Source organism: Eulemur rufifrons, chromosome 15 (genome assembly GCF_041146395.1).
Source record: "Eulemur rufifrons isolate Redbay chromosome 15, OSU_ERuf_1, whole genome shotgun sequence".
NCBI classification, from domain to species: Eukaryota; Metazoa; Chordata; class Mammalia; order Primates; family Lemuridae; genus Eulemur; species Eulemur rufifrons.
Window position 1 is genome coordinate 46,690,851 of NC_090997.1, and position 22,067 is coordinate 46,712,917.

The 22,067-nt window shown below is 37.8% G+C and overlaps 1 protein-coding gene across 2 annotated transcripts in view; it reads right to left on the reverse strand.

Annotated features, from left to right (window-relative positions):
* The window catches only part of MDN1 (midasin AAA ATPase 1), a 145,451-nt gene that overhangs the window by 85,014 nt on the left and 38,370 nt on the right, over positions 1-22,067 (reverse strand). For both annotated transcript variants that reach the window (XM_069488449.1, XM_069488448.1), the window contains exons 16-32: positions 16,882-17,093; positions 16,247-16,350; positions 14,218-14,362; positions 13,256-13,352; positions 12,150-12,263; positions 10,753-10,900; positions 10,362-10,472; positions 8,201-8,352; positions 7,482-7,660; positions 6,663-6,871; positions 6,331-6,477; positions 5,110-5,251; positions 3,735-3,869; positions 3,516-3,654; positions 2,610-2,748; positions 2,149-2,279; positions 594-738 (exon numbers count right to left, since the gene is read on the reverse strand). In XM_069488449.1, the coding sequence (XP_069344550.1) occupies positions 594-738; positions 2,149-2,279; positions 2,610-2,748; positions 3,516-3,654; positions 3,735-3,869; positions 5,110-5,251; positions 6,331-6,477; positions 6,663-6,871; positions 7,482-7,660; positions 8,201-8,352; positions 10,362-10,472; positions 10,753-10,900; positions 12,150-12,263; positions 13,256-13,352; positions 14,218-14,362; positions 16,247-16,350; positions 16,882-17,093 (2,449 nt within the window). The remainder of the gene's footprint in view (positions 1-593; positions 739-2,148; positions 2,280-2,609; positions 2,749-3,515; positions 3,655-3,734; positions 3,870-5,109; positions 5,252-6,330; positions 6,478-6,662; positions 6,872-7,481; positions 7,661-8,200; positions 8,353-10,361; positions 10,473-10,752; positions 10,901-12,149; positions 12,264-13,255; positions 13,353-14,217; positions 14,363-16,246; positions 16,351-16,881; positions 17,094-22,067) is intronic.

The window sequence follows — 22,067 nt, forward strand, 5'->3', positions numbered from 1 at the left end:
GGTATCATGGTGTACATCTGTAGTCTCAGCTACTCAGGAGGCTGAGGCAAGAGGCTCACCTGAACTCAGCAGTTCAAGGCCACAGTGACCTAAGATTGTGCCACTGCACCCCAGCCTGGGTGACAGAGTGAGACTCTGTCTCTTAACCACAAAATTGAATTAAATTTCTTTAAAAATTTTTAAAAGCCAGAGGAGTGTTTAGGAAAATGAACTCTAAAAGCAGATCATGAGTAAATTTCGGATCCAACTTTTCATATCCATAAAACTAGGATAATAACTTTCACATAAAGCTCTTGTGAGCATTTGTTAGGATAACATATATAAAAGGGTAGGAAAAGTGACTGAAACAATGACATTTCAGGCACACACATACACAAAATGAGACATCAAATAAGGAAATGTCTATCTGTTCAGAATTATTTCTCAACTGAATGATGATTCTAAAATAACTTTTTGGAATTTTACCTTTTACCCACAGTTTGATCCAACATAAAGTTCCAAATGCATTATTACATACTATATTTATGATTATCAGTATGCTGAAGTCAAAAACTAGAGAGAAATTACAGAATTTATTCAGGAAACAGTTTTACCTCTTTTTTTCCAAAGTCGCCCCCAGGGTTCATGGTTGCTAAGATACGGAATTGTTTCCCAGCAGTCAAAAGCTCTACCTCCTCATCCTTGTCCTCTGGGCTGCCTTTTTCAGCTAATACTAGAGACTTTTCCACTTCAAGGACACTAAAAGAAAAATTGGAGAAGATCGGAAAAAGCTTATATGTTCTTTCTATTTTGTGGTCTTTGATTTTTTTTTTTTTTTTTAATTAAATAAGACACAGGGTCTCACTGCATCATGCCGGCTGGAGTACAGTGGCACAATCATAGCTCACTGCAACCTACAACTCCTAGGCTCAAGTAATCCTCCTGCCTCAGTCTCCCAAGTGGGTAGGACTATAGGTACACACCACCATACCCAGCTAATCTGTTAATTTTCTTATAGAGACATGGTCTCACCATGTTGCCCAGGCTGGTCTCAAACTGCTGGCCTCAATCAAACCTCCTGCCTCTTCAGCCTACCAAAGTGCCATGATTACAGGTGTGTGCCACAATGCCTGCCTTTCGATGTTCTTAAAAAAAAAAAAAAAAAAAAGTTATCCGTTCTGCTGAGCTTTCACTTTACTTGTATCACAAATTTTAAAATGACTCACTATCCCAGTTTGTGTATTAGAACAGTATTTCTAATCAAGAGAAAAGGAACTCATTTTTCCACTTATGCCCTATTAAGGCATTTGTCTTAAAATGGTATCTTGGCTGGGTATAGTAAAAAAAAAAAAATTGGGTATCTTCCATGCAAGTGTTCATGGCTGCACTATTCATAATAGCCAAAAAGTGGGAGAAGTCCAGATACCGTCAACTGGTGAACAGATAAACAAAATGTGCTATATCCAATTAGGAATAAAAAGGAACAAACTAATGATATGTGCTGCAATATGGATGAACCTCAAAACATTAATGCAAAGTGAGAGAAGAGACTGTTTATATGAACTATCCAGAAAATTAATCTACAGAGGCAGAAAGTAGACTAGTGTTTGCCAGCAGCAGGCAGTGAACCCAGAAATTAAGTAGGACATGAGAGATCTTACCGAATGATGCAAATGTTGTAAAACTGGATTGTGATGGTTACGAACTCAGTAAATTTACTAAAACTCATTGAATTGTACATTTTAGGGTATGTATACTATACCACAATACAGAGGGGGAAAAAATGGGTATTACTATATCAAGACTATATTGCTTTAAGGTTTTGAGAAGCTTTGTAGCCATAAGATCTAGGATTCTGATTCCAGTTCCTTTTAAAAATTAAAGAGTAGACATGTAATTTGCCTTAGAAAAGAATTTTAGTTTAAGTTCGTTTGTTTTAGCATTGCCATCCTACAGTCCCACCTTTCTGGTTACTGACAGCAGAAACAAAAAAACTCAGTTTCTTAAAGGAGACCCTGAGTGCTGAAGCCAAAAGAAGTGGTAAGTCATCAACATTTTCAGTCATCTACTGTGCACCTATGAGGAGCATTACTGTGCACAGGATTTAATACTTACAAAAATCACATCAACAATAACATCAAACACAGGGCAAACCTCTCAGGCATGTACCTGTTGAGTCTTTCTAGGACAGAGTCATCAGCCAGTGAGATCTCATCCAAGAGGAAAAAGCCATCTTCCTTCATGGCCAGAACAAGAGGTCCATCATGCCATTCAAAAAGTTTTGGTGTGTCCATTTCTTCCTACAATTTGGAAAAGAAGTCAGAGGAATTAAAGGGCACTTGGCTCCACAAGACAGAACATGTATAGTTGGCTGGTGTCTACTATAGTGTAGTCGTCATTCTACAGAGGAAGTGAGGGTCTGAGAATAGGGGACGGAATCTGTAGACCAGGATGCTTACAAGGCCACCATAGACCAGCAAAATTCTGAAGATATAAATATATAACCAAACCAGAACCTAGATCCAGAAACCCCACTGTGAACAAAATCCCACAGCTGACTCATGTCCAGAGCCAACTGTAGTTCTTCAAATGAATGAACACATCAACATTCACGACTCGACAAAACAAACCTTGTCCTTTGGCTTCTGTCTCACTGGCCGCAGCCCACCCAGGAAGTCTGATGTCTCCATGTGTAAGTGGCAATTGACTGAGTATAATTTCTGATTTGCCAAGGCTGCAAACAACTGACAGATAGTAGTTTTCCCACACCTGTTAGAGACACACAACAGATTAACAAGGCATGTGTTCCAAATACAAATCCATAAGCAGCACCCCCAGCAACAAATGGGGAACAGTGAGAGCCTCACTGCAGCAGCAGATAGCACTGGCCAATGCAAGACCTCTGCACCCCAGGCTCAAGGCACACTCTGTAGAACAGCACTGCACTCCCATGTTCCTTATACAGAAAGGGCATGCACTGCACAAATTCCATCCTTTCTAGATATACCAACAACCACTAAAGGATGGGAAAGAAATCCAATCCTTACAGACGTTCCAGAAACACTAGTTTACCTGCTCTTCTCTATATAACTACAGAATTACTGTTTAAAAGAATTAAACAGACAAAAGCAGCCCCCAATGATAATGATGCAAGAAATCATTCTTGTCCACAAAGAAGCTAGTCAGAAGGTAGAAGAAAGTAAACAATGGTAGATCTCTTCCTTGCTTCTTTAAAGTAAAAAGAAAACAGGAAAAGAGGAAGGAAGAGAGAAAAGAAAGCAAAGGGGAGAAAATCATGAAATATTTTCATGAGTCCTTCAGAGATAATTCAAATAATCCTATGGAATTGGAACGAACCCTCACAAGTTACTGTGACAGAATTTTACCCAGTGTCACAATCCTGGGCAGGGAACTTCCCGGCCCACATCACAGCCAGGGGAAATCCGCTGGCTTGAGGTCCTGCCTGTTGGCACAGGCCCGTGAGAAACCACTGAATGGGGGAGGGTTAAAAAAGGGGGGCAAAAAAAAAATTTTACCCAGTGTCTCCAACCAGCAGCACTGGTTCACCAAATTCCAACGCCCGTCCCACAAGCATTGCCAGTCTCCGCATGCCCTCTGTCCACACAATGTGGGTGAACTTAGAGTCCAGTGTGGATATCTCAGTAGACAATTTACCTATCCAAGACAGAGCAAATATTTATGTTTTAATGATTACAACTCAATTCATACTCCTCTGGGGTGTTTAGCCTACTCACCTAGCAATTTTAGGACATTTTCTTTGGAGAAAAGAGACTGAGGATGCAATTTTTTCTTAAAATGTTTCTCAAGGACTTCTTGAATCACATCAACCTCCTCTTGTTTCCTGACTCGACCTGCCAGAAGCATAAAACCTGGGAAGGGGGGGACAGGGGGTAGAAAAAGAGAAATCATCAAGGGTCTAGCGCAAGAAATGTTGAGAATAGCACACCTCTCATATGATGCTGGTGGAATGGAAATCTGAAGAACTACTTTGGAAAGAGTCTATTACAACCAACCATACGCCCACCCTATGCCCCAGCAACATGACCTCTAGGTATCCCTAAACACAAATGAACACATTTGTGCACCAAAACATACACAGGAATATTCAGAGTAGCTATATTCATAACAGCTAAAAAGTGGAAATGATCTAAATATCCACAACAAAAGAACAAAATATATTATCTCCATTCAACGAATTACAAAAAAAAAAAAAAAAAAAAAGAGAATGAAGTCCCAATACACAGAAGAGCATGGCTGAATGTCACATCAGGTTGAGTGAAAAAGCCAAAACCAAGAGGACACACTACATAGTCCCCATTTAGCTGCAACTCAAGTACAGGCAAAATCAGTAAATGGTGACAGAAGTCAGAGTAGTGAAGTGGTTACCTCCACTGGCAAGAGACATGAAGGAACCTTCTGAGATGTTGGAAATATTCTAAATCTTGCTCTACGTGGTGATTTACACGGGTATACACATTTTACTGTATGCTATACCTCAATTTAAAAGTTCTTAAAATACGTACTCCTCTCTCTATTCTTTTCAAGAAGAGAAAATAAAATTCCCCTGCGCTAGTTTTAGTCTCATTAACTAGTGCATTAATGAGTCATCAGCACTTTTCAAATCTGAAGATTCTAATATGCTTTTTATCCTATCATGAAGAATACCCAATTCTTCCCATGGATTAAATCAAAAAGACCAAACATGAATCTCAGATGGCATAACTGCCTTTTCTCATAACTCTAATACTTTCTGACACATCAGCTTTCTGTATGTCTCTAAGGCACAAGCCAGATTGTGGTGACCACACTGCAGATAAATGGCCCACAAAGCTGCTGCCAACCACCTGTCTAAACCCATACCCTAACTCTCACACGTGGCCACCTAAAGCAAAGATTAAGAAAACCTTAGCAATCAATCCTTATTAGCATAGAGACCTGCAGGAATAGGATTGCTTAAAAAAGCAGTTAGCACTGGAGGAAGACAGGCTTTCTGAAATACCTAGTCAAATGTACATATCAAGCACTATTTGAGGCAAGTTTTGTTTTAACAAAAAAAGCTGGACATAGGACATAACTTTATACTGTGAGAGCATCTGATTAAAAACATACCGTCATTGGCTAAATGCTGCAGCCAGTCATATTCCTTCTCGGTGTGCTCAGCCAATCTGTATCTTTCAGCCCATCGAAATAGATCACGAAGGGTGATAAAGCCCTGCTTTCCAGCAAACACTGAAGAACTTCTGCGATAAGACTATTAAAGTACCAAAATAAATAAAAAGGGGCATTACTTACAGTAAATGGTAAGCTTGTAGTACAACTTATAATTCCTAACAAATTTATGCTCCCCTTAAAATGATTTCATTCCACTGAATCAGATCAATTTTTTGGAATGTAAATGCACTATTAGCTGAAGAAAAATGTTCAAACACACGTTAATGAATAGTACAAAGAATGGAAGTCCATATCTCATATGCCATATAGAAAAATATTACAAATAATAATATAAATGGCGTCAAAAATGCAGGAAGATTAGTCCCACAATGTGAGACTATAAGAGTGTTAATTATCATTAGCTTTTTGAAAAGTAATTTGATAACATATACTTTCTGACAAAGAACACTTTTAGTCCCATAAAACAAATGGCATTTTTTTAAAAATCAGCTGTAGCTTTGCAGTTGACAAGGGAGAGCCACAAAAAAAAGTCTCTTTAATTATGTCCATTCAGGGACCGTATCCAGGCAGGACGTGGTGGCTCACATCTGTAATCACAGTACTTTGGGAGGCTCGGGTGGGAGAATCACTTGAGGCCAAGAGTTCAAGATCAGCCTGGGAAACACAGCAACTTTCTGTCTCCACAAAAATTTTTAAAATTAGGTGTGGTGGCACACACCTATAGTCCCAGCTACTCAAGAGGCAAAGGCAGTTGACTGCTTGAGCCCAGGATTTGAGGCTGCAGTGAGCTATGATCACCGTACTCTAAGCCTGGGAGACACAGCAAGACCCTAATTCTTTTAAAAAAAAGGACTATATCTATTAAAAAAACAAAAATTACAGTATGCTTGTGCTATTCCATCCTAAACAAAATACTCCAATATTAAACACAAATAGGGAAACATCATCATATATATAAATGTCAAAAAAATTATGATATAAAGTTGATTTATAAAAGAAAACCAAAAATAGATATTAATGAAATGCATTTAAAAGACCTGTATTCTGAAAAACAAATGGACAGACCCCTATTTCTATTCAAAAATGCTATCAAAGTAGCACCAAATCTAATCAACACATCCATCTGAACCTAAGTTCAATAACATGGAAGTAAAATACCTGAAGGTCCAACATCACTTTAACCAACTTGCTGCAATAGGAGGGTGGCAAATGGCACCGCTTGTGCAAGATTGTTTCCAACTCAGAACTAGGCAATTCATCAAAGTGTAATTCCACAAACCGATTCCTGAAGGCTCTAGAAAGCACCTAAGCACAGAAAGAATATGGTAAAAGGCACCTTTTCATCTCATTTCCAAAATGGAGGCCCTGCCATTCACCAAAAAAAAAGAATAATCCTTCAACAGAGGTAAAAGCAATCTCATTCCTACCAAGAAAAATTTCTAGTATCTGACGCGGTAACAAACTGAAGGAAGGGGGCAAATGCTACAGACCTTTCTGCCTCCATAAAGTCCTGGGGGATTTTGGGTAGCAAAAAGCATGAAGCGGGGGTGTGCTTTCACAACTTCTTGTGTTTCCGTTATGAGCAATTCACGGTTATCATCCAACAGCCTGTTAAGTGCCTCTAAAACATCAGTGGGGGCCAAATTTAATTCATCCAAAATAATCCAATAGCCCTTTCTCATGGCGTCAATGAGAACACCTGGGAGGAAACAAACACTGAGAATTAGTGAATAAATCAGTCTAAAGTTTTAAAATGTGTCATGTACACATCAACAAATCCTAGGTTATCATTACATTTCAAAGCCAATTACTCGCTGCAGCTAGTCTTACCCCAAAATAATCTGGGACACTATAGACAAAGGAAGTACAATTTTCAATTAAAATATTCCCTTTTCCCTCTACTGAAGAGTAGCCAGGGCTGACGAGTATTATAGCTCATTTCCAACTTGTTTAATTTTTCCTTTATAGTCTGATTTCATTTAAATCACCACATTCTCATATCTGTTTCCAACTTCCCTCTAACACTTACCCTATTCTTTGAATCCCTAGGAAATGAAGTAGCAGTTCAACAGCCCTCTTCAAAATGTGGCCCTAATCCTGTATACAGCCAGCAAGATTAACAGGATCTAAAGAAAGCCAGCCCCCTAAACATCATCCCGTAACTATCTGCATCTCAAGGGCAAACAAAAACCTGCTGTTATGGCACAGGTCCATGTGCCTCAATTGGAAAGGATGAAGAATATTACTGAGGGAAATGAGTCTAAAAAAAATGAACATCTACTATATGTAGAGTGGAATATTAACTGTACCTTCTTTAAATACAAGCTTCCCTGAGGAGTTAGATGTGTAGCAACCAATGTATTCCTGAATATCTGTGTGTTCATGGTTATTAATGCGCACACAGTGGTTGCCAGTAGCTGCGGCCAGCCACCGGATCAGGCTTGTTTTACCAACTGATGTCTCTCCCTGAATAAGCACCGGATAGGTTCTGTAAAAGATCAGCCAACAAAGTAATTTTTAAACAAAGAAAACAAAACAGAGAAATCAGAATTTTGGTGTTAAAAAGAGAATACATCAGTTAACATCATCATAAAAGAACATTTTATATATACCTATGCACCGAGAAAAGTTTCTATATAAAAACTGCTCCTCAGAAAACACTGAGGAAAGCAATTCCAACCTCTCCAGCAATACCTGGGAGAAACAGTAAGTGGAACTAAATTACTCACTTACCAAATACTAAGCAGTTAAGTATTGATCAGCAAAATACCACAACAAAACAAAAAACACAACTTGAAAGATGGCCAAAGGCATCTGTACCCGTATCACTACTACCACCAAAGGTGCAACTAGAAACAATGTTTTGTGCCAGGAGAAAAGTCATAGTACCAACTTTAGAAAATTATCATTCTGTTGTCCAGTTAGTAAGAATAAAAGCTCTTTGAAAGTTAAGTTAGACTAGAATGTCATCAATGTCTATCATGTACTTATAGAAACTTCAGAGCAGTGAGAGACAAGACCCACACACCCTGAAGAGACCACTCGGACTGTATCTCTCAGGTTCAGCTTCACAGAAGATGTCAGAATGTATGTCTCATCTATTGTAGGCTCTTTGTCTCCCACTGAAATCCAGTAACCTTCAACCTGGATAAGACGGCCTCCTTTTGGCTCTGGAATAGGCTGAAAGACACAAAAGTTAGAGAAATAATCCACAGTCTCATGACTACTATTTTTGCAGAGAAGGGATTAAAGTAGGAAAGAAAGTTATCACCAAGAATGCTGTGTTCTGGGTGCTTTCAACATTAAAACCCATGGGTGAAATATGAGCATAAAATTAAGCTGAGAAATGAGAACAAAATGGTGACACGTATTGGTTTTAAAACTTGGGTGGGGCCGGGCGTGGTGGCTCACGCCTGTAATCCTAGCACTCTGGGAGGCCGAGGTGGGCGGATCGTTTGAGCTCAGGAGTTTGAGACCAGCCTGAGCAAGAGCGAGACCCCATCTCTACTAAAAATAGAAAGAAATTATATGGACAGCTAAAAATATATATAGAAAAAATTAGCCGGGCATGGTGGTGCATGCCTGTAGTCCCAGCTACTTGGGAGGCAGAGGCAGGAGGATTGCTTGAGCCCGGGAGTTTGAGGTTGCTGTGAGCTAGGCTGACGCCACGGCACTCACTCTAGCCTGGGCAACAGAGTGAGACTCTGTCTCAAAAAACAAACAAACAAACAAACAAACAAACAAACAAACTTGGGTGGGATAGGTGGGTTTGGGAAAAAACTTGAATCATAGCAATTGCTCAGGGCCAGGTGTGGGAGCTCACACCTGTAGTCCCAATGCTTTGGGAGTCTGAGGCCAGAGGATCACTTAGGGCCAAGAATTCAAGACCAGACTGGGCAACATAGCAAGAACCCCATTTCTATAAAACAATTTCCCAGATGGTTTATGATTCAGTTCTCTCACCTATCAAAATGCCCACTGATTATTTTTATCAAATATATGAATTTCATTTCATATAATAAACCATGTTCCCCAAAAAAGGGAGAGTGCTGTACTTAAGGAGGAGGGTTTGCATTATTATACTCTGGATCCCCTAGAAGACCTTTCATCAGAGCACTCAATCCACTAGAGATAATACTGTGGATGATGGCATAATCCTTCTGATATATGGAATAAGTTATTAGGTTGAATTATGCAAATTGTCATTTTTATTGATCAAAAATGGTCAAACAGTAGTCAAATCTATAACAATGAAAAAGTACTCTTTTACAACATTTGGTCCCCAGACTTCCAAGCTACAATTCTAGGCCCTGCTTTTAAGGGCTCCTTAGCAGAGGTGAGGAGCAATGGGAGTGAACAGGATCTTTAAGCTTCAATCACACCATGAGGAACCAGAGGAGACTGGTATTTGACTACAATAATCAAAGCAAATTTGAGTCTTTTCTCAATGTTTTTACAGTTTACCAGAAGCATTTATTCATGTGTTACTTGTCTAATTTTTAGAAAGGTTGGATCCAATGTAACTACAGGTCCCAATGGCTCTCTCTTCCTAATGAACAAGCAATCAACACAGAAACTAGTCAACTGCTGAGCCAGTTTCTCTCCGCCTCTTTTAGTCCCATGCTATTCTATTAATATCATTTCCTCTGTCAAACTCAAATGGTTGTTTATAATCATATGCCCTCCCTCCAACAAAAAGCCAAACCATCAATCAGAAGGTATAGATCGTAGATAACTATGTGTAACTATATAGTTTAGATAAACTATAGTACAACCATCCAATGAAATGCTATATGACCCTTACAAAGTGTGTCATGATCTCTGGCGCAAAAGCAAAATTCTATTCAAGATACAGTTGAATATTCTTGTGAGATGGTACCACTCACATAACCTATATTTAAATACATATTAGAATTTTCCTCAATAAATCAACACAAAGAATTTGAATATATAATAAAATACATATATTACAATTTGGCTGGAAAGGGTTATCTGCAGGATTTAAATCTCGAAAGAGTATGATTACTGGAAACTTTCGCCTTCTAAAACATACATTTCTGTAATGTTTACACTTCTTGCAACAGGTTACTTTTACAATTAGAAAGACGATACATTAAAAAAAATCTGAAAATTTGATAACTCAGCGACCTATTTCTGTTACACAGTAAAAAAATCAAAAAAGAACATACCTGTTTCAGCAGACTTTTGACATTGCCAGAGATAATGTATTGACAAATGAGCTTCTGAACTATTGGGTGTGATGCCCTGTCAAGCTGTGTTAAGAAACCCAAACAAAAGCCCTAGAGAGAAAACAAAAATATGCTTAACACTAATTACCCTTCTGCAATACCAGCCCAACTTATTTCAGAAACAAAACTTAACCTCTTGGGTGGTGCTGCTTCCCAACTTCACATGTGATAAGGTGGTAGGTAGAGGATAGGGCAGCTCTGGTACAAACCGTTCTCAGCTAATCTTATTAACTGGAAAGCATAGGCAAACCTGGCATACACATCCCCATTCCCTCCTTCCCATGGTGAGCCTATCCTTTAAGCTCCTAAGGTAAACAGACTTTACAAAGACCTCATAGAGTGAGCGCTGGATGTTGCCACATGGATTGGAGGCTGCAAATCGCAGGGCCCTGCAGAGAGTCCGAAGGCTGTAGTGAGGTCTATGGCCGGTCCCATCCACCAATTTAGTCCCAACCTCTTTCCGTAAAGCTATATAGAAGCTATGAAGAAGATAAAGTTTAGGTGATTTTATTTACTAACAAGTATTCATTATTTTCACTTCTCTACAAAAGAACCAAAGAAGATTTTTTGCATCAGAAACATTCAAGCTTACATGTACTCACCATCAAATTGGTTTTAACTGATCAACACTTAAGTGCACCTATAGCAATAACATTCATTGGGTGTGGGCCGATGGGAGGGGGAGGAGTGGATGGGTATACACACACATAATGAGTGCGATGCGCACAGTCTGGGGAATGGACATGCTTGAAGCTCTGACTTGGGTGGCAAGGGCAAATACGTAACCTAAACATTTGTACCCCCATAATATGCTGAAATAAAAAAGACAAAAAAAATGTTCAAATGTTCAAGCTTACATACAACTTCCTAGAACATGTGTCAAAAATTCTCAGTCTCTTTTAAATCTATTGTTCACATATTCAGAAGCTATCTTCAAAATAAAATGAAAAGCTGTTGATTTCCTTTGGCAACTGGGAAGTGCACAGCGCAATTCCTATAGCAAAAAGGTACTGATAGAGAAAGGTAAGAAGCTTCTGTGTTAGAGAGTTGGCTTTAACTTGGGCAAAATGAGTTCCTGTTAAATCTATAATGGTGATGAATAAACACAGAAAACAAAAGGTATAGATATGGTTATAATCAGTAAAGACACAACGTATTAAAAATATTCATTTAAAAAACAAGGAACAAAGCACAAAATGCACAGTAAAACACTGATGATCCTATTTCAACCCCTGTATATATTGTATTTCTTTCTAGAGGACACAAAGTTAAGTGACTTGCCCAGAATGACACAATTACCTTCTTATAGAATCAGTACTAGAAATGAGGTGGTCTGACAAAAAAGATCACGTTCTTTCCATATGGCATACAAAAAACCAAGAAGATAGTCTCAAATCAAGACAGATCATATACAAACCATTTACATTTATAGCTCCTCCAGGAATTCAAACTCTTAGCTATGAATACACAGGTAATCAGAAGAGGGTTATCTGAGTGTTTACATATTCTCATAAATAGTGATTCACAGCTTTCTATATAGTTTCCTTAGGAAAATCTGAGGGAGTTCATATAAGATTCCAACTTTAAAAGATAATCTAAATCACAATCTTTCCATCAGTGTTCTCGAGTAGAAGCAAAAAAGGAAAAAAAGTGTCTATGTGTGTGCATTAGGTACACATTTTTATGCTCAGAGGAGGGGTTTATGAGGATACACCAAAGAGAACCTACTTTATGATTCCTTGCACTGTGCTCTTGTTCACACTCAATCCTTTCAGATAATCCACAATAAGAATTTGTAAGTCTTCTTTAGTTTCTAATTCTTCTACATAAAGTTCTGTGAATCTGTAATAATTACATAATAACCATATTTTAGGAAGTTAGTCCAGCTAGGCTAACGACAGAAAAAAATATAAACAGAAGAACTTATGTCAGCTCATTTTAACAGCTTATATTATAAAATGTAAAAGTCTTTTCAACTTGCGATACAAACTGACAATAATGAAATAAAAGGTAATGTAACTGTTACCAAAATTATACCATTATTCCTTCTATGCAATACGTCTTCTATGTATAGTCCTTCTAAGAAAGTTACAAAAACAAAACTTATGTATCATTTTCAAAAGGTGTTTTTTATCATAACTATATTTAAAAAAAACAGCAATAAAAAATAAGCTTCCTCAACATCAAAAATAAAATGATTAAATAAGATAAAATAGTTACTTATTTCTAAAATTTCCCTAAGAAGCTTTTATTACTTTTATGACGGGGGGGGGGGGGGGGGGGGAGGGGGTGGAGAGAAGGATTTAATAATATTGTAACACTATTTTAAAATTCCAAATAAAATGTTATCAAAAATAAATTTTTCTTTTCCCAAATGTTACAAACATAAAACACCAACAACTAAGTACTTTGTTCATACATAAGTGCTTAATGATGAAAAATGAAAGAAACTTAAAAGGTCTTTTACATATCATTAGCCTCGTCCAAGAGGACTGTGTTCCTAAAATGCACTTATACTGTTATATGCTATCCTGTTGTATCATATATTAAGTTTTTCTAATACCTAAAAAGATATCTGAGGAAGGAAAGGTTTTTGTCAACATCTATGAGCCACACTAAGTGTCATACTAACAACCCAAAGGAAAAATTCTTCAGTGTTCCAGAATTTCCCATATGCCTACCACCTATAGAAAGGAGAGGAATATGACAAATAAAAAAATCAAGATTTCTCTACCAGAGGCCAAAAAATCTCAAGGATTGCTCTAAAGTATTCGTTACATTAATAGTACCAATTGATGAAGAGAATTTTTAATCCCCAAGAATCACATCCTCACCTGTTTCTTATTCCTGGTGGGAGATTTCTTTTGCCTACATCAGTTGCTGGATTCATGCAGGCAAATAAACGGAAGTCAGGGTGACGAACCAGTGGCTCTGTTAAAAGAAAATTATAAATTCCCAACAACTTGTAATAATCAAGTGATCAGCCACAATTCCCCAGGGGAAGACTATCTAACTCCACAGAACCCCAGTCCCAGCAACCCTGCCTGAGGCTCAGCCAGCCTGGTGCTGGCTGCTCACACCATCCTTGCCATTTCTGAAACCTCACTGGCATCACCTTCCAGACCTACCTATGCAACTTTATCTTATGCCGCAGTTCCACAGTTTTTTATCGTATATGTTTATTCATTGTTATCTTGTATCACCCATTCACCCATGTATATTTTATCTCAGTGTGTGTCTATTACCCACAACCTAAACATCTTAACAAATTATCTTACTCTTCTTTGCATTCTTCATTTCACCTAACAACAGTTCGATGTACTTTGCAGAAACTAAGTATCTAAGAAATGGGCCGGGCATGGTGGCTCAAGCTTGTAATCCTAGCACTCTGGGAGGCGGAGGCGGGAGGATTACTTGAGGTCAGGAGTTTGAAACCAGCCTCAACAAGAGTGAGACCCCATCTCTACTAAAAATACAAAGAAATCAGCCCGGCAACTAAAAATTAAAAAAATTATTTGGGCACAGTAGTGCATACCTGTAGTCCCACCTGCTCAGGAGGCTGAGGCAGGAGGATTGCTTGAGCCCAGGGAGTTTGAGGTTGCTGTGAGCTAGACTGACGCCACAGCACTCTACCTGGGCAATACAACGAGACTCTGTCTAAATAGAAAAATAAATAAATATCTAAGAAATGGACAAATTTCACTGGGAGGCCCATGCTATCCACCTAACCGAAAGAATCTTTCTCTAAAGTGGCCAAAGGTTAATACTGAGTCAAGCCAAGAGGTGCAAGTGCTACCTGTGTCTCCTCGATCCAGCAACACCAGGGATCCAGAAGACCCTTCAAGTAAACCACTCAGACATTCTAATACTTCTGGAGCAGCCAGATTAATCTCATCCAACAAGATCCACTCTCCTTTCTTTACAGCCTGAGCTAATGTACCCTAAAAGAAAATACAGTAAAATGTTAAAAATCCATGTCAAATGAAGACACACTCACCAAGAACAGTTATGCAAGCAGGGTTAGAAACAGAGGCAAAGGCTAATCCTTCATACTCGTCCTATTCCATGAGCTTACACTGTAACTACCAAATGACCATCAGCTGATCGGTAGTTAAGACCAAGTTAACTTTTTAAATGTCCAAAAGAGTCAAGGAAGTACCTTTGAGTGTAACAGTGAGATGCAATAAACTAGATCCTATCATTATATGGATCGTCAAGTAAACAACTGACATCATATTCAGATGTTTAAAGACACCCAAGTGGCTACTAAAAGAACTCGAAATAAACATATGGTCAGGCTATGAGTATACCAAGATTAGACAAATGACTAAATCAAGAGTGTGTAGTGGTTAACATACACAGCCTTTTACACTGGCTGAAGATCAAAAGGAATCTTTCCTTGGCTCTAGTCCACTGATTTTATTCCTCAAATTCTATTTCCAAGAGCAATAAAAACAATCTTACAATCCACTCAATTGACAAAACATCAAAAACTGCTTTATTATTATTAAACTGCTTTATATTTTTCTTTTAATGCTGATCCTAACAAAGAATCTAGCATATATTTAAATGAAAAAAAAAGAACAAATGTATTAACTCCAGTGTGATGCTAAGTCATAAAATGTAAGCTTTACTTTGAGAGCACTTGACATTTTAATTGGTTATTTCAGAAATAACCGTATTAAGATCAAACACTGATGACCAAATCTCTCACACCCATGAACTTAACAAAGCAAAATCTCAAGTAATACCCCCTACCTCCTCTATGGCATGAACTAGAGAGTACTGCAAAACAAACAAAAAAACCGAAGTCATGAATGTTTAATCAAGTTGCTCCTTCTTACAGGGTCATAGGACAGCGCCAGTACACTGAAATGTCCATGCTCTGGAATCAAAAATGAGGCACTAAAGTGAACGAACCCAAATGTCTCTCACATACACACGCATACTCTCACGCTCTAGTACATACACAGGTGTGCGTACGCACTCTCTCATGAGTGCACGCACACATGGTTTCCTAGTTGTCATCAATTTGCATCTTTAAAAATAACAACAGATCCAGTGATCTCACGTCTGGGTATTTACCCAAAAGATCTGAAATTAGTATGTCGAAGAGATGTCTGCAATTTCAGGTTCATTAGACTACTATTCACAATAGCCAAGATGTAGAATCGACCTAAGTGTCCATCAACAGATGAATGGATAAAGAAAATGTTGCATATATACGTATATACACAATGGAATGCTATTTAGCTTGAAAAAGGAAAAAAATTTGTCATTGCAACAACATAAATGGAATTGGAGAACATTATGTTAAGTTAAACAAGCAAGGAACAGAAAGACAAATACTACATGTTCTCACTTATAAGTAGAATCTAAAACAATACAACTAAAAAAAGCAGAGAGTAGAATAGTGGTTACCAGAAATTGCGGGGAGTAGGAGGAATGTGGAGATGACAGTCAAAAGGTACAAAGCCTCAATTAGACAGAAAAAATGAGTGTTTTTTTTTAATCTTTGCAAGATATATGCACAGCTTGGAGAATATAATACATAATGACATACTGTATATTTCAAAATTGCCAAGACAGCAAATTTCAAATGTTCTCACCACAAAATATAAGTATTTGAGGTAATGGATATATTAATTAGTTTAATGTAGTTATTCCATATTTTATTCACAAATTATATCATTTTGTACCCCACAAATATATAAAACTACAATCTGTCAATTTATAATTATATCAACACAAATATAAAACTGCCCAAAACATGTATTTTGTATCACATCAACATTTCCTTAACCTAAATAACTAAAACAAAATACCTCTACAAATGCAAATAATAGGACATTTTCAGTCATCTTCATCTGTTGTTGGGCATGGTTGAGTCTAAGACCAAACGCTTCCCATTTCTCCTTTATGAGTAACCCTGAAAAAGAATAAAGGTAAGAATTTAGCGCACATTTTGAGTTGTAATATGTACAACTTTTAAATACAAAAAATATACAATTAACAAAACTCACACAAAAATTAAGAACCTTGGACAAAAGTGTAAAAACACTAAAGTCTAAACACTTAGATAATGCTAACTATATTCCAGACACTACATTAATTAGCTCACTTGTATGCATATGTATATGTGTTAGTTAACTCATTTGTCCCTCATAGCAACCCTGTAAAGTAGCTACTCTAGATGAAGGAGCACACTGAAGTTAACTAAGCTACCAAAAGCCCAGCCTTGGGCTGTGGAATCTGGCTTTTTAGAAATTAGGTATTTTGAAGGAAATGTGATTGACCACTAAGCAGTACAAGAGCACATCAGTATTACTAGGCATTTGTTTTTGTGGGAATCATACCGAGCAATCATTGTATTGCTTTATTCTTCCCCCCAACTCTTCTCTTAACTCTGCTGAGTTGCAGCCTCATGCCCTCCCACCAGCAGCCTGGGTCACATCCTTACCAGTTTTGCTCTCTTTTCCATCCTTGTTAACAGCAGACTTGTATACATGTTGCATTAGTCTGAGAAGATCATGCCAGCGTTTTTGCCTGTAACAGGTCTGAATGTGCCCCAAGAATGTAAAGTTTTGTTTCTTGGAAAATGTCTGGGCAAAGAGTTCTTCAAATGCCTCCCGTAAGGGTAGCCAAATAAGCTTATGGTCCACTGGTTTATAACTGAAACAAAAAGTAAACGTGACTCACAAACTTCTGAAGTTAATAGAAATTAGAAAGCACAGCTCAGAAAATAGGAGCAGGTCTAAAATTTCATTCAATCGAAATCATAAATTCTACCAAAATATTTAAAAATCTATGTTAGTTTTAAATTATAATCTATTTTCCCCTATCCCAACTGTTTCAAAGGCCTAAAGGTTAAAACTATTATTAAACAGTGTTCTGAAAATATTTGAATTTCCTAGTTGGGTAGTAAAAGGCATGTCGTTTCTTTTGCTAACAGGTTTAAATAAATATGTATAGGACATAATAATAAGCCACATTTAATTATGATTGACCAAAATATTTTCAGGACATTTTAGAAGAAAAATACTATAGTATCTGAAAATGAACTCAGTCCATGCATTCTCACTTAGGGGAGGGGAGGAAAGGAGAGAATGACGATGATATTGCTTTCAAGGGAAAAAAATTAGTTGGAGGATATGCAAAAATCTTAGAAATTGCAATGGTTTGTGGCCCTCCAAAGCTCACTCAACTTTTACTTCTCAATATTTAGATGCTTTCTTATTCCTTAGTGTTAAATTTCTCTGGGTGAGGAACCAGAAAATTCATTAAATTTAATATTTGGGGGAGGAAGGGGATAATTTTTTTTACAAGTTGAGAAACACTGCTCTAGCTTAAAGATAAGTTGCCCAAGCAGTGCTAACTGTCCCTGGAAAATCTTAAATATATAATTTTCTGTAGCCTAAGACATTAAATATTATATAATTCAAGGACAATGAGATAAATTTTATTTCCAAGAAAAAATAAGTTGAGAACTGAAAAGATACCAAATATGTTTCACAACTGTCAAGCATAATCAGAGAACTCATGGATGACTACCGAATCATCGGCCTGGTGAGGGAGGGACAATGAGATGAGTAAAACCCAATGGCCTGATACTAAGCATTGGTAGCAAAGAGTCTGGGGTTCCAGAGAGAAAAAGTATAGGCCTTTCAAACCCACTTTTACTTACCCATAGGCACAAACACAGTAAGGGCATTTCTTTACTCCATTTATTCAACAAAAATTTATTAAGCACCTACTATATGTGGTTAGGCACTGAGTCAACAAGACCCACAAGGTCCTGTCTCTATGTAGCTTGCAATCTAATGAAATACACAATAAAGAAATACTCTGCTATAAAAATATCAAGTAGTGCCATAAATATAAATAAAGTAGGGTAAAAGGAGAATGGGTGATGGAGGCGTTGGTAATTTGAATATTACAGTCAGAAAACGCTTTGTTGAAGAGAGAACATTTGAAGGACACCTAAATCAAGCAAGGAAGTGAGCTAAGCAGACATCTGTAGGTGACAGGGGATGCCACACAAAGACAATAGCAAGCATCTAGGTACAACACGGAAGAGAGTGGCTGGAGCTCAGCAGCACAGGCCAAGGAGGGAGACAATGCCAGAGAAGTGGCAGTACCAAATTATGAAGGACCTTAAAGGACAAAATAAGCCTTTGGGTTTTATTCTAAATGGACTGAGAAGTCAGTGGAGGAGTATGAGTAAGAGAATGATGGAATCTGATTACACTTAAAAAGGATCAAAAAAGAGACTGCAGGGAGGTCAGGACTAGAGGCAAAGATAAGAGACCAATGCAGTAAGACCAGGCAAAAGATAATGAACCAGAATGACAAGGGAAGCAGTGAGAAATTAAACAAAACATACATATTACTTACATAAAATTACCAGTCCTAGAAATAACAGTATAAAGGGAATCCAAAGCTAACCTAAGCAGCAGAGTAACCATTAAGAACAGAAACATTCACGACTTTCTGTTCTGCTTGGGTTCAAATCTTGGATCCACCACTATCTTGAACAAGTGACTTGATCTGTCTGTGCCTCAGTTTTCTCAAGTGTAAAATAGGGGGAATAATTGTGGGAAATTAGCTACACTCCCAGCAAAAAATCAGGTCCCTTTGGTAGGGATCGTCACAAGGGATAAGGAAATAACAAATAGAAAATAGAGAATATAGAAATAAAAGAATACACAGAGACAAAAGTACAGTTTTATAAAGATGGGGAGCCAGGGGACCTCCAGCATTCCCGTGAGATGTGAGGCCACGAGTGAAGTCCCGCATCAATTATTGCTACAGCGATTCGTTGCCAGGGGTAACAGATTTACATAATAACAGGTAGTTAGTTTAGGTTAAAAGTCTCCCCAAAAGCTTCTAGAGATCCCTTAATAAACTCGATTTACATGAGCAAACGGTTACAAAATCTTTCTAAGACAACTTCTAAATTCTAAGATAAAATTATCACTTAGCAGAAAGGCTAAATAGAAATATAGTGGCTCTATATTTCTTTATCTAGTTTTTTGTTGATTGAGACAGGTAGTCAGGAGTGAAGCAGGAACTGTCCCTTAGGCTAATTGCTTTTAGTAGCAAGTGTCTGTCGGATCAGGGGGGCACTCTTTGATCAGTTCTCAACCCATGGCATAAGTAGCCTTCAGGTCTGAGAAAGCGTCACCATGGAAAGCGCTACTGATCGGTGAGATGCCCTCCTGAGGCGAGGCAACTTCTAACACGTTCACATATTCCTTCAGGGCAAAGCCCTGCAAAACTCCTGAAATCTTGTATGTCTCTAGAGGGCAACATCTCTATAGGGCAACAAATAATGAATGGTATGCTCAGAAGTTAGTAGTTACAATTATTATTATTAATAACTGGCTCTGTTATTATTGATCTGTTGAATTTATAAAAGGAGTGGCTTAAAATTTCAAATTAGACCAAGTTCCTTAAAAGAAAAGTTCATTCATTTAAAGGTGAACATAGTAGCTAAGGCAGTGAAGTCAATACATGTTGCAATTGATGAAAAAAATGAAAAAGCATACATTTCAGGGAAAAAAAAATCAACTGCAACACAAATACTCAATGGGAACCAACCTGACACCTGGGAGAACTGGGGGAATGAACTCTGAACCATGACAGAGCAAGGTTTTCAAAAGCATCTTCCACAGAAAAGGCAGCTCAGAAGCGACTGAAATGCCATGGGGGGTGGGTCCAGAACACCTGCCCCATGCAGAATAATTCAGCGTCTACCTATTACACACACTGGAACTATGCAAGAGATCATATGATAACAGCTACAACAAAAGAAAAATTATAACACATGAAAGAACAGGAAGTGTAAAAGGGACATAAAACAGCACCTGCTAATTAAAATGATAAAGAAATACTGTATCTTCACTTCATGGTCAGAGTTCTAAGTTCAAAAGTGTATGCTTCTGCCCAGTTTCTTTCACAGACTGTTCTACGGGGTTACAAGGAAGGTAAGGATTGGCTGTTTTATTTCCGTTTCTATGATATCTTTAATTTTCCTCTACTTTTTTTCTTTCCTTCATTGCCAAGTTCTCCAAGGAGCACCTCCCCCTTTCTATGTTTCCGTTTCTCCCTCAGAGGCTGCCCCTCCCCAGCCCCTTCCCTATAGTCAGTGCTATGAACCTGTGCTCTATATTTTAACATTTAGTGCTACACTTTCTTTTTCTGGATGATTCCATCTGTTATGTCTCAGTCCTCAGTGCCCTCTACATTTTTTCTTAGAGTCTCTTAAGCTAACCTCACTCCCAACTCTGTTGGAAATTGGTTTATTTCTCTATCCACAGGTAATGTGAAGGTCTATGTGCTGTCCACCAGAAGCCCACTTTAAATATAATGAAAAAAATTACTTAAAAATTAAGAAAAAGACATATCATGCCAACATTAATCAAAAGGCAAGGAGGACCAAAAGAAATAAAAGAAAAAAAAAAAGCAAGGAGGGGAGGGTAATACACACTAACAAAAATAACAATCTGGAGCAATGTAAATAATTTGATGGGCTTTAAGCCCCTATTTTTTTTTTTTGGAGACAGAGTCTCACTCTGTTGCTTGGGCCAGAGTGCTACAGTGTTAGCATAGCTCACAGCAACCTCTAACTCCTGGGCTTAAGCAATCCTCCTGCCTCAGCCTCCCAAGTAGCTGGGAGTACAGGTATGCACCACCATGCGCGGCTAATTAAGGCCCTTAGTTTTATGAAGTATCTTTATCCATAATACTAATTTTATTAAAAATCAATCTAAAGGATCCAGATTTGCAAACCAGACTAATTAAGTCTATATTTCTATTATTAAATATTTGATACATGCAAAATATATTTAACCTAAGTTATAAAACTGGAAATTAATCACATATCCTAAGAATAGGAATATTACCTCTTCCCTATCACATCTTCTTGCCTCTTCCTAAACTTTGTCTCCATTCCTTTCTTTGTTGTTGGGGTTTTTTTTTTCTTTTTTTTTTTTTTTCCTTGAGACAGGGTCTCGCTCTGTCACCCAGGCTCCAGCCACCACACCAGACTAATTTTTCTATTTTTTGTAGAGACACAGTCTACATTTTTACTCAGGCTGGTCTCGAGCTCCTGGACTCAAGCAATCCTACCATTTTGGTCTCCCCAAAGTGCTAGGATTACAGGTTTGAACCACCAAGCCCAGCTACATGATTCTTAAACAAGGGAGTCACTCATTCGTCTACAATATATGTTAAAAGATTTTATTTAGAGCACTTTCTAGTAATAAGAGTATAGAAAACAAAGCTTATTTCCAACTATACAAAAATTGAAAAGTAAAGTTCTCTTTTGATACTGATACTAACCAAAAAGGCAAAATGGATATATGAGGTCTGTCCAGAAAGTATCCAGCCATGTAACATGAAAAAGAGAGACATATATTGAAGAAGATACAGGAAACAAGAAACATTGTACTCAGGCCAATGATGCCTCAGTCCCCTTCAGAGTAGGCACTTTGGGACCTCACACAGTTCTCCCAGTGTTTAACCTAACCCATACACATTCAACATTCTCAGGTGTTCTACTTGTTACAGACCTTCCAGAACATGGATCACTTTCAACAGATTCTCAACCATCTTTGAAACATTTGTGTTCACTTTTATTCGCGC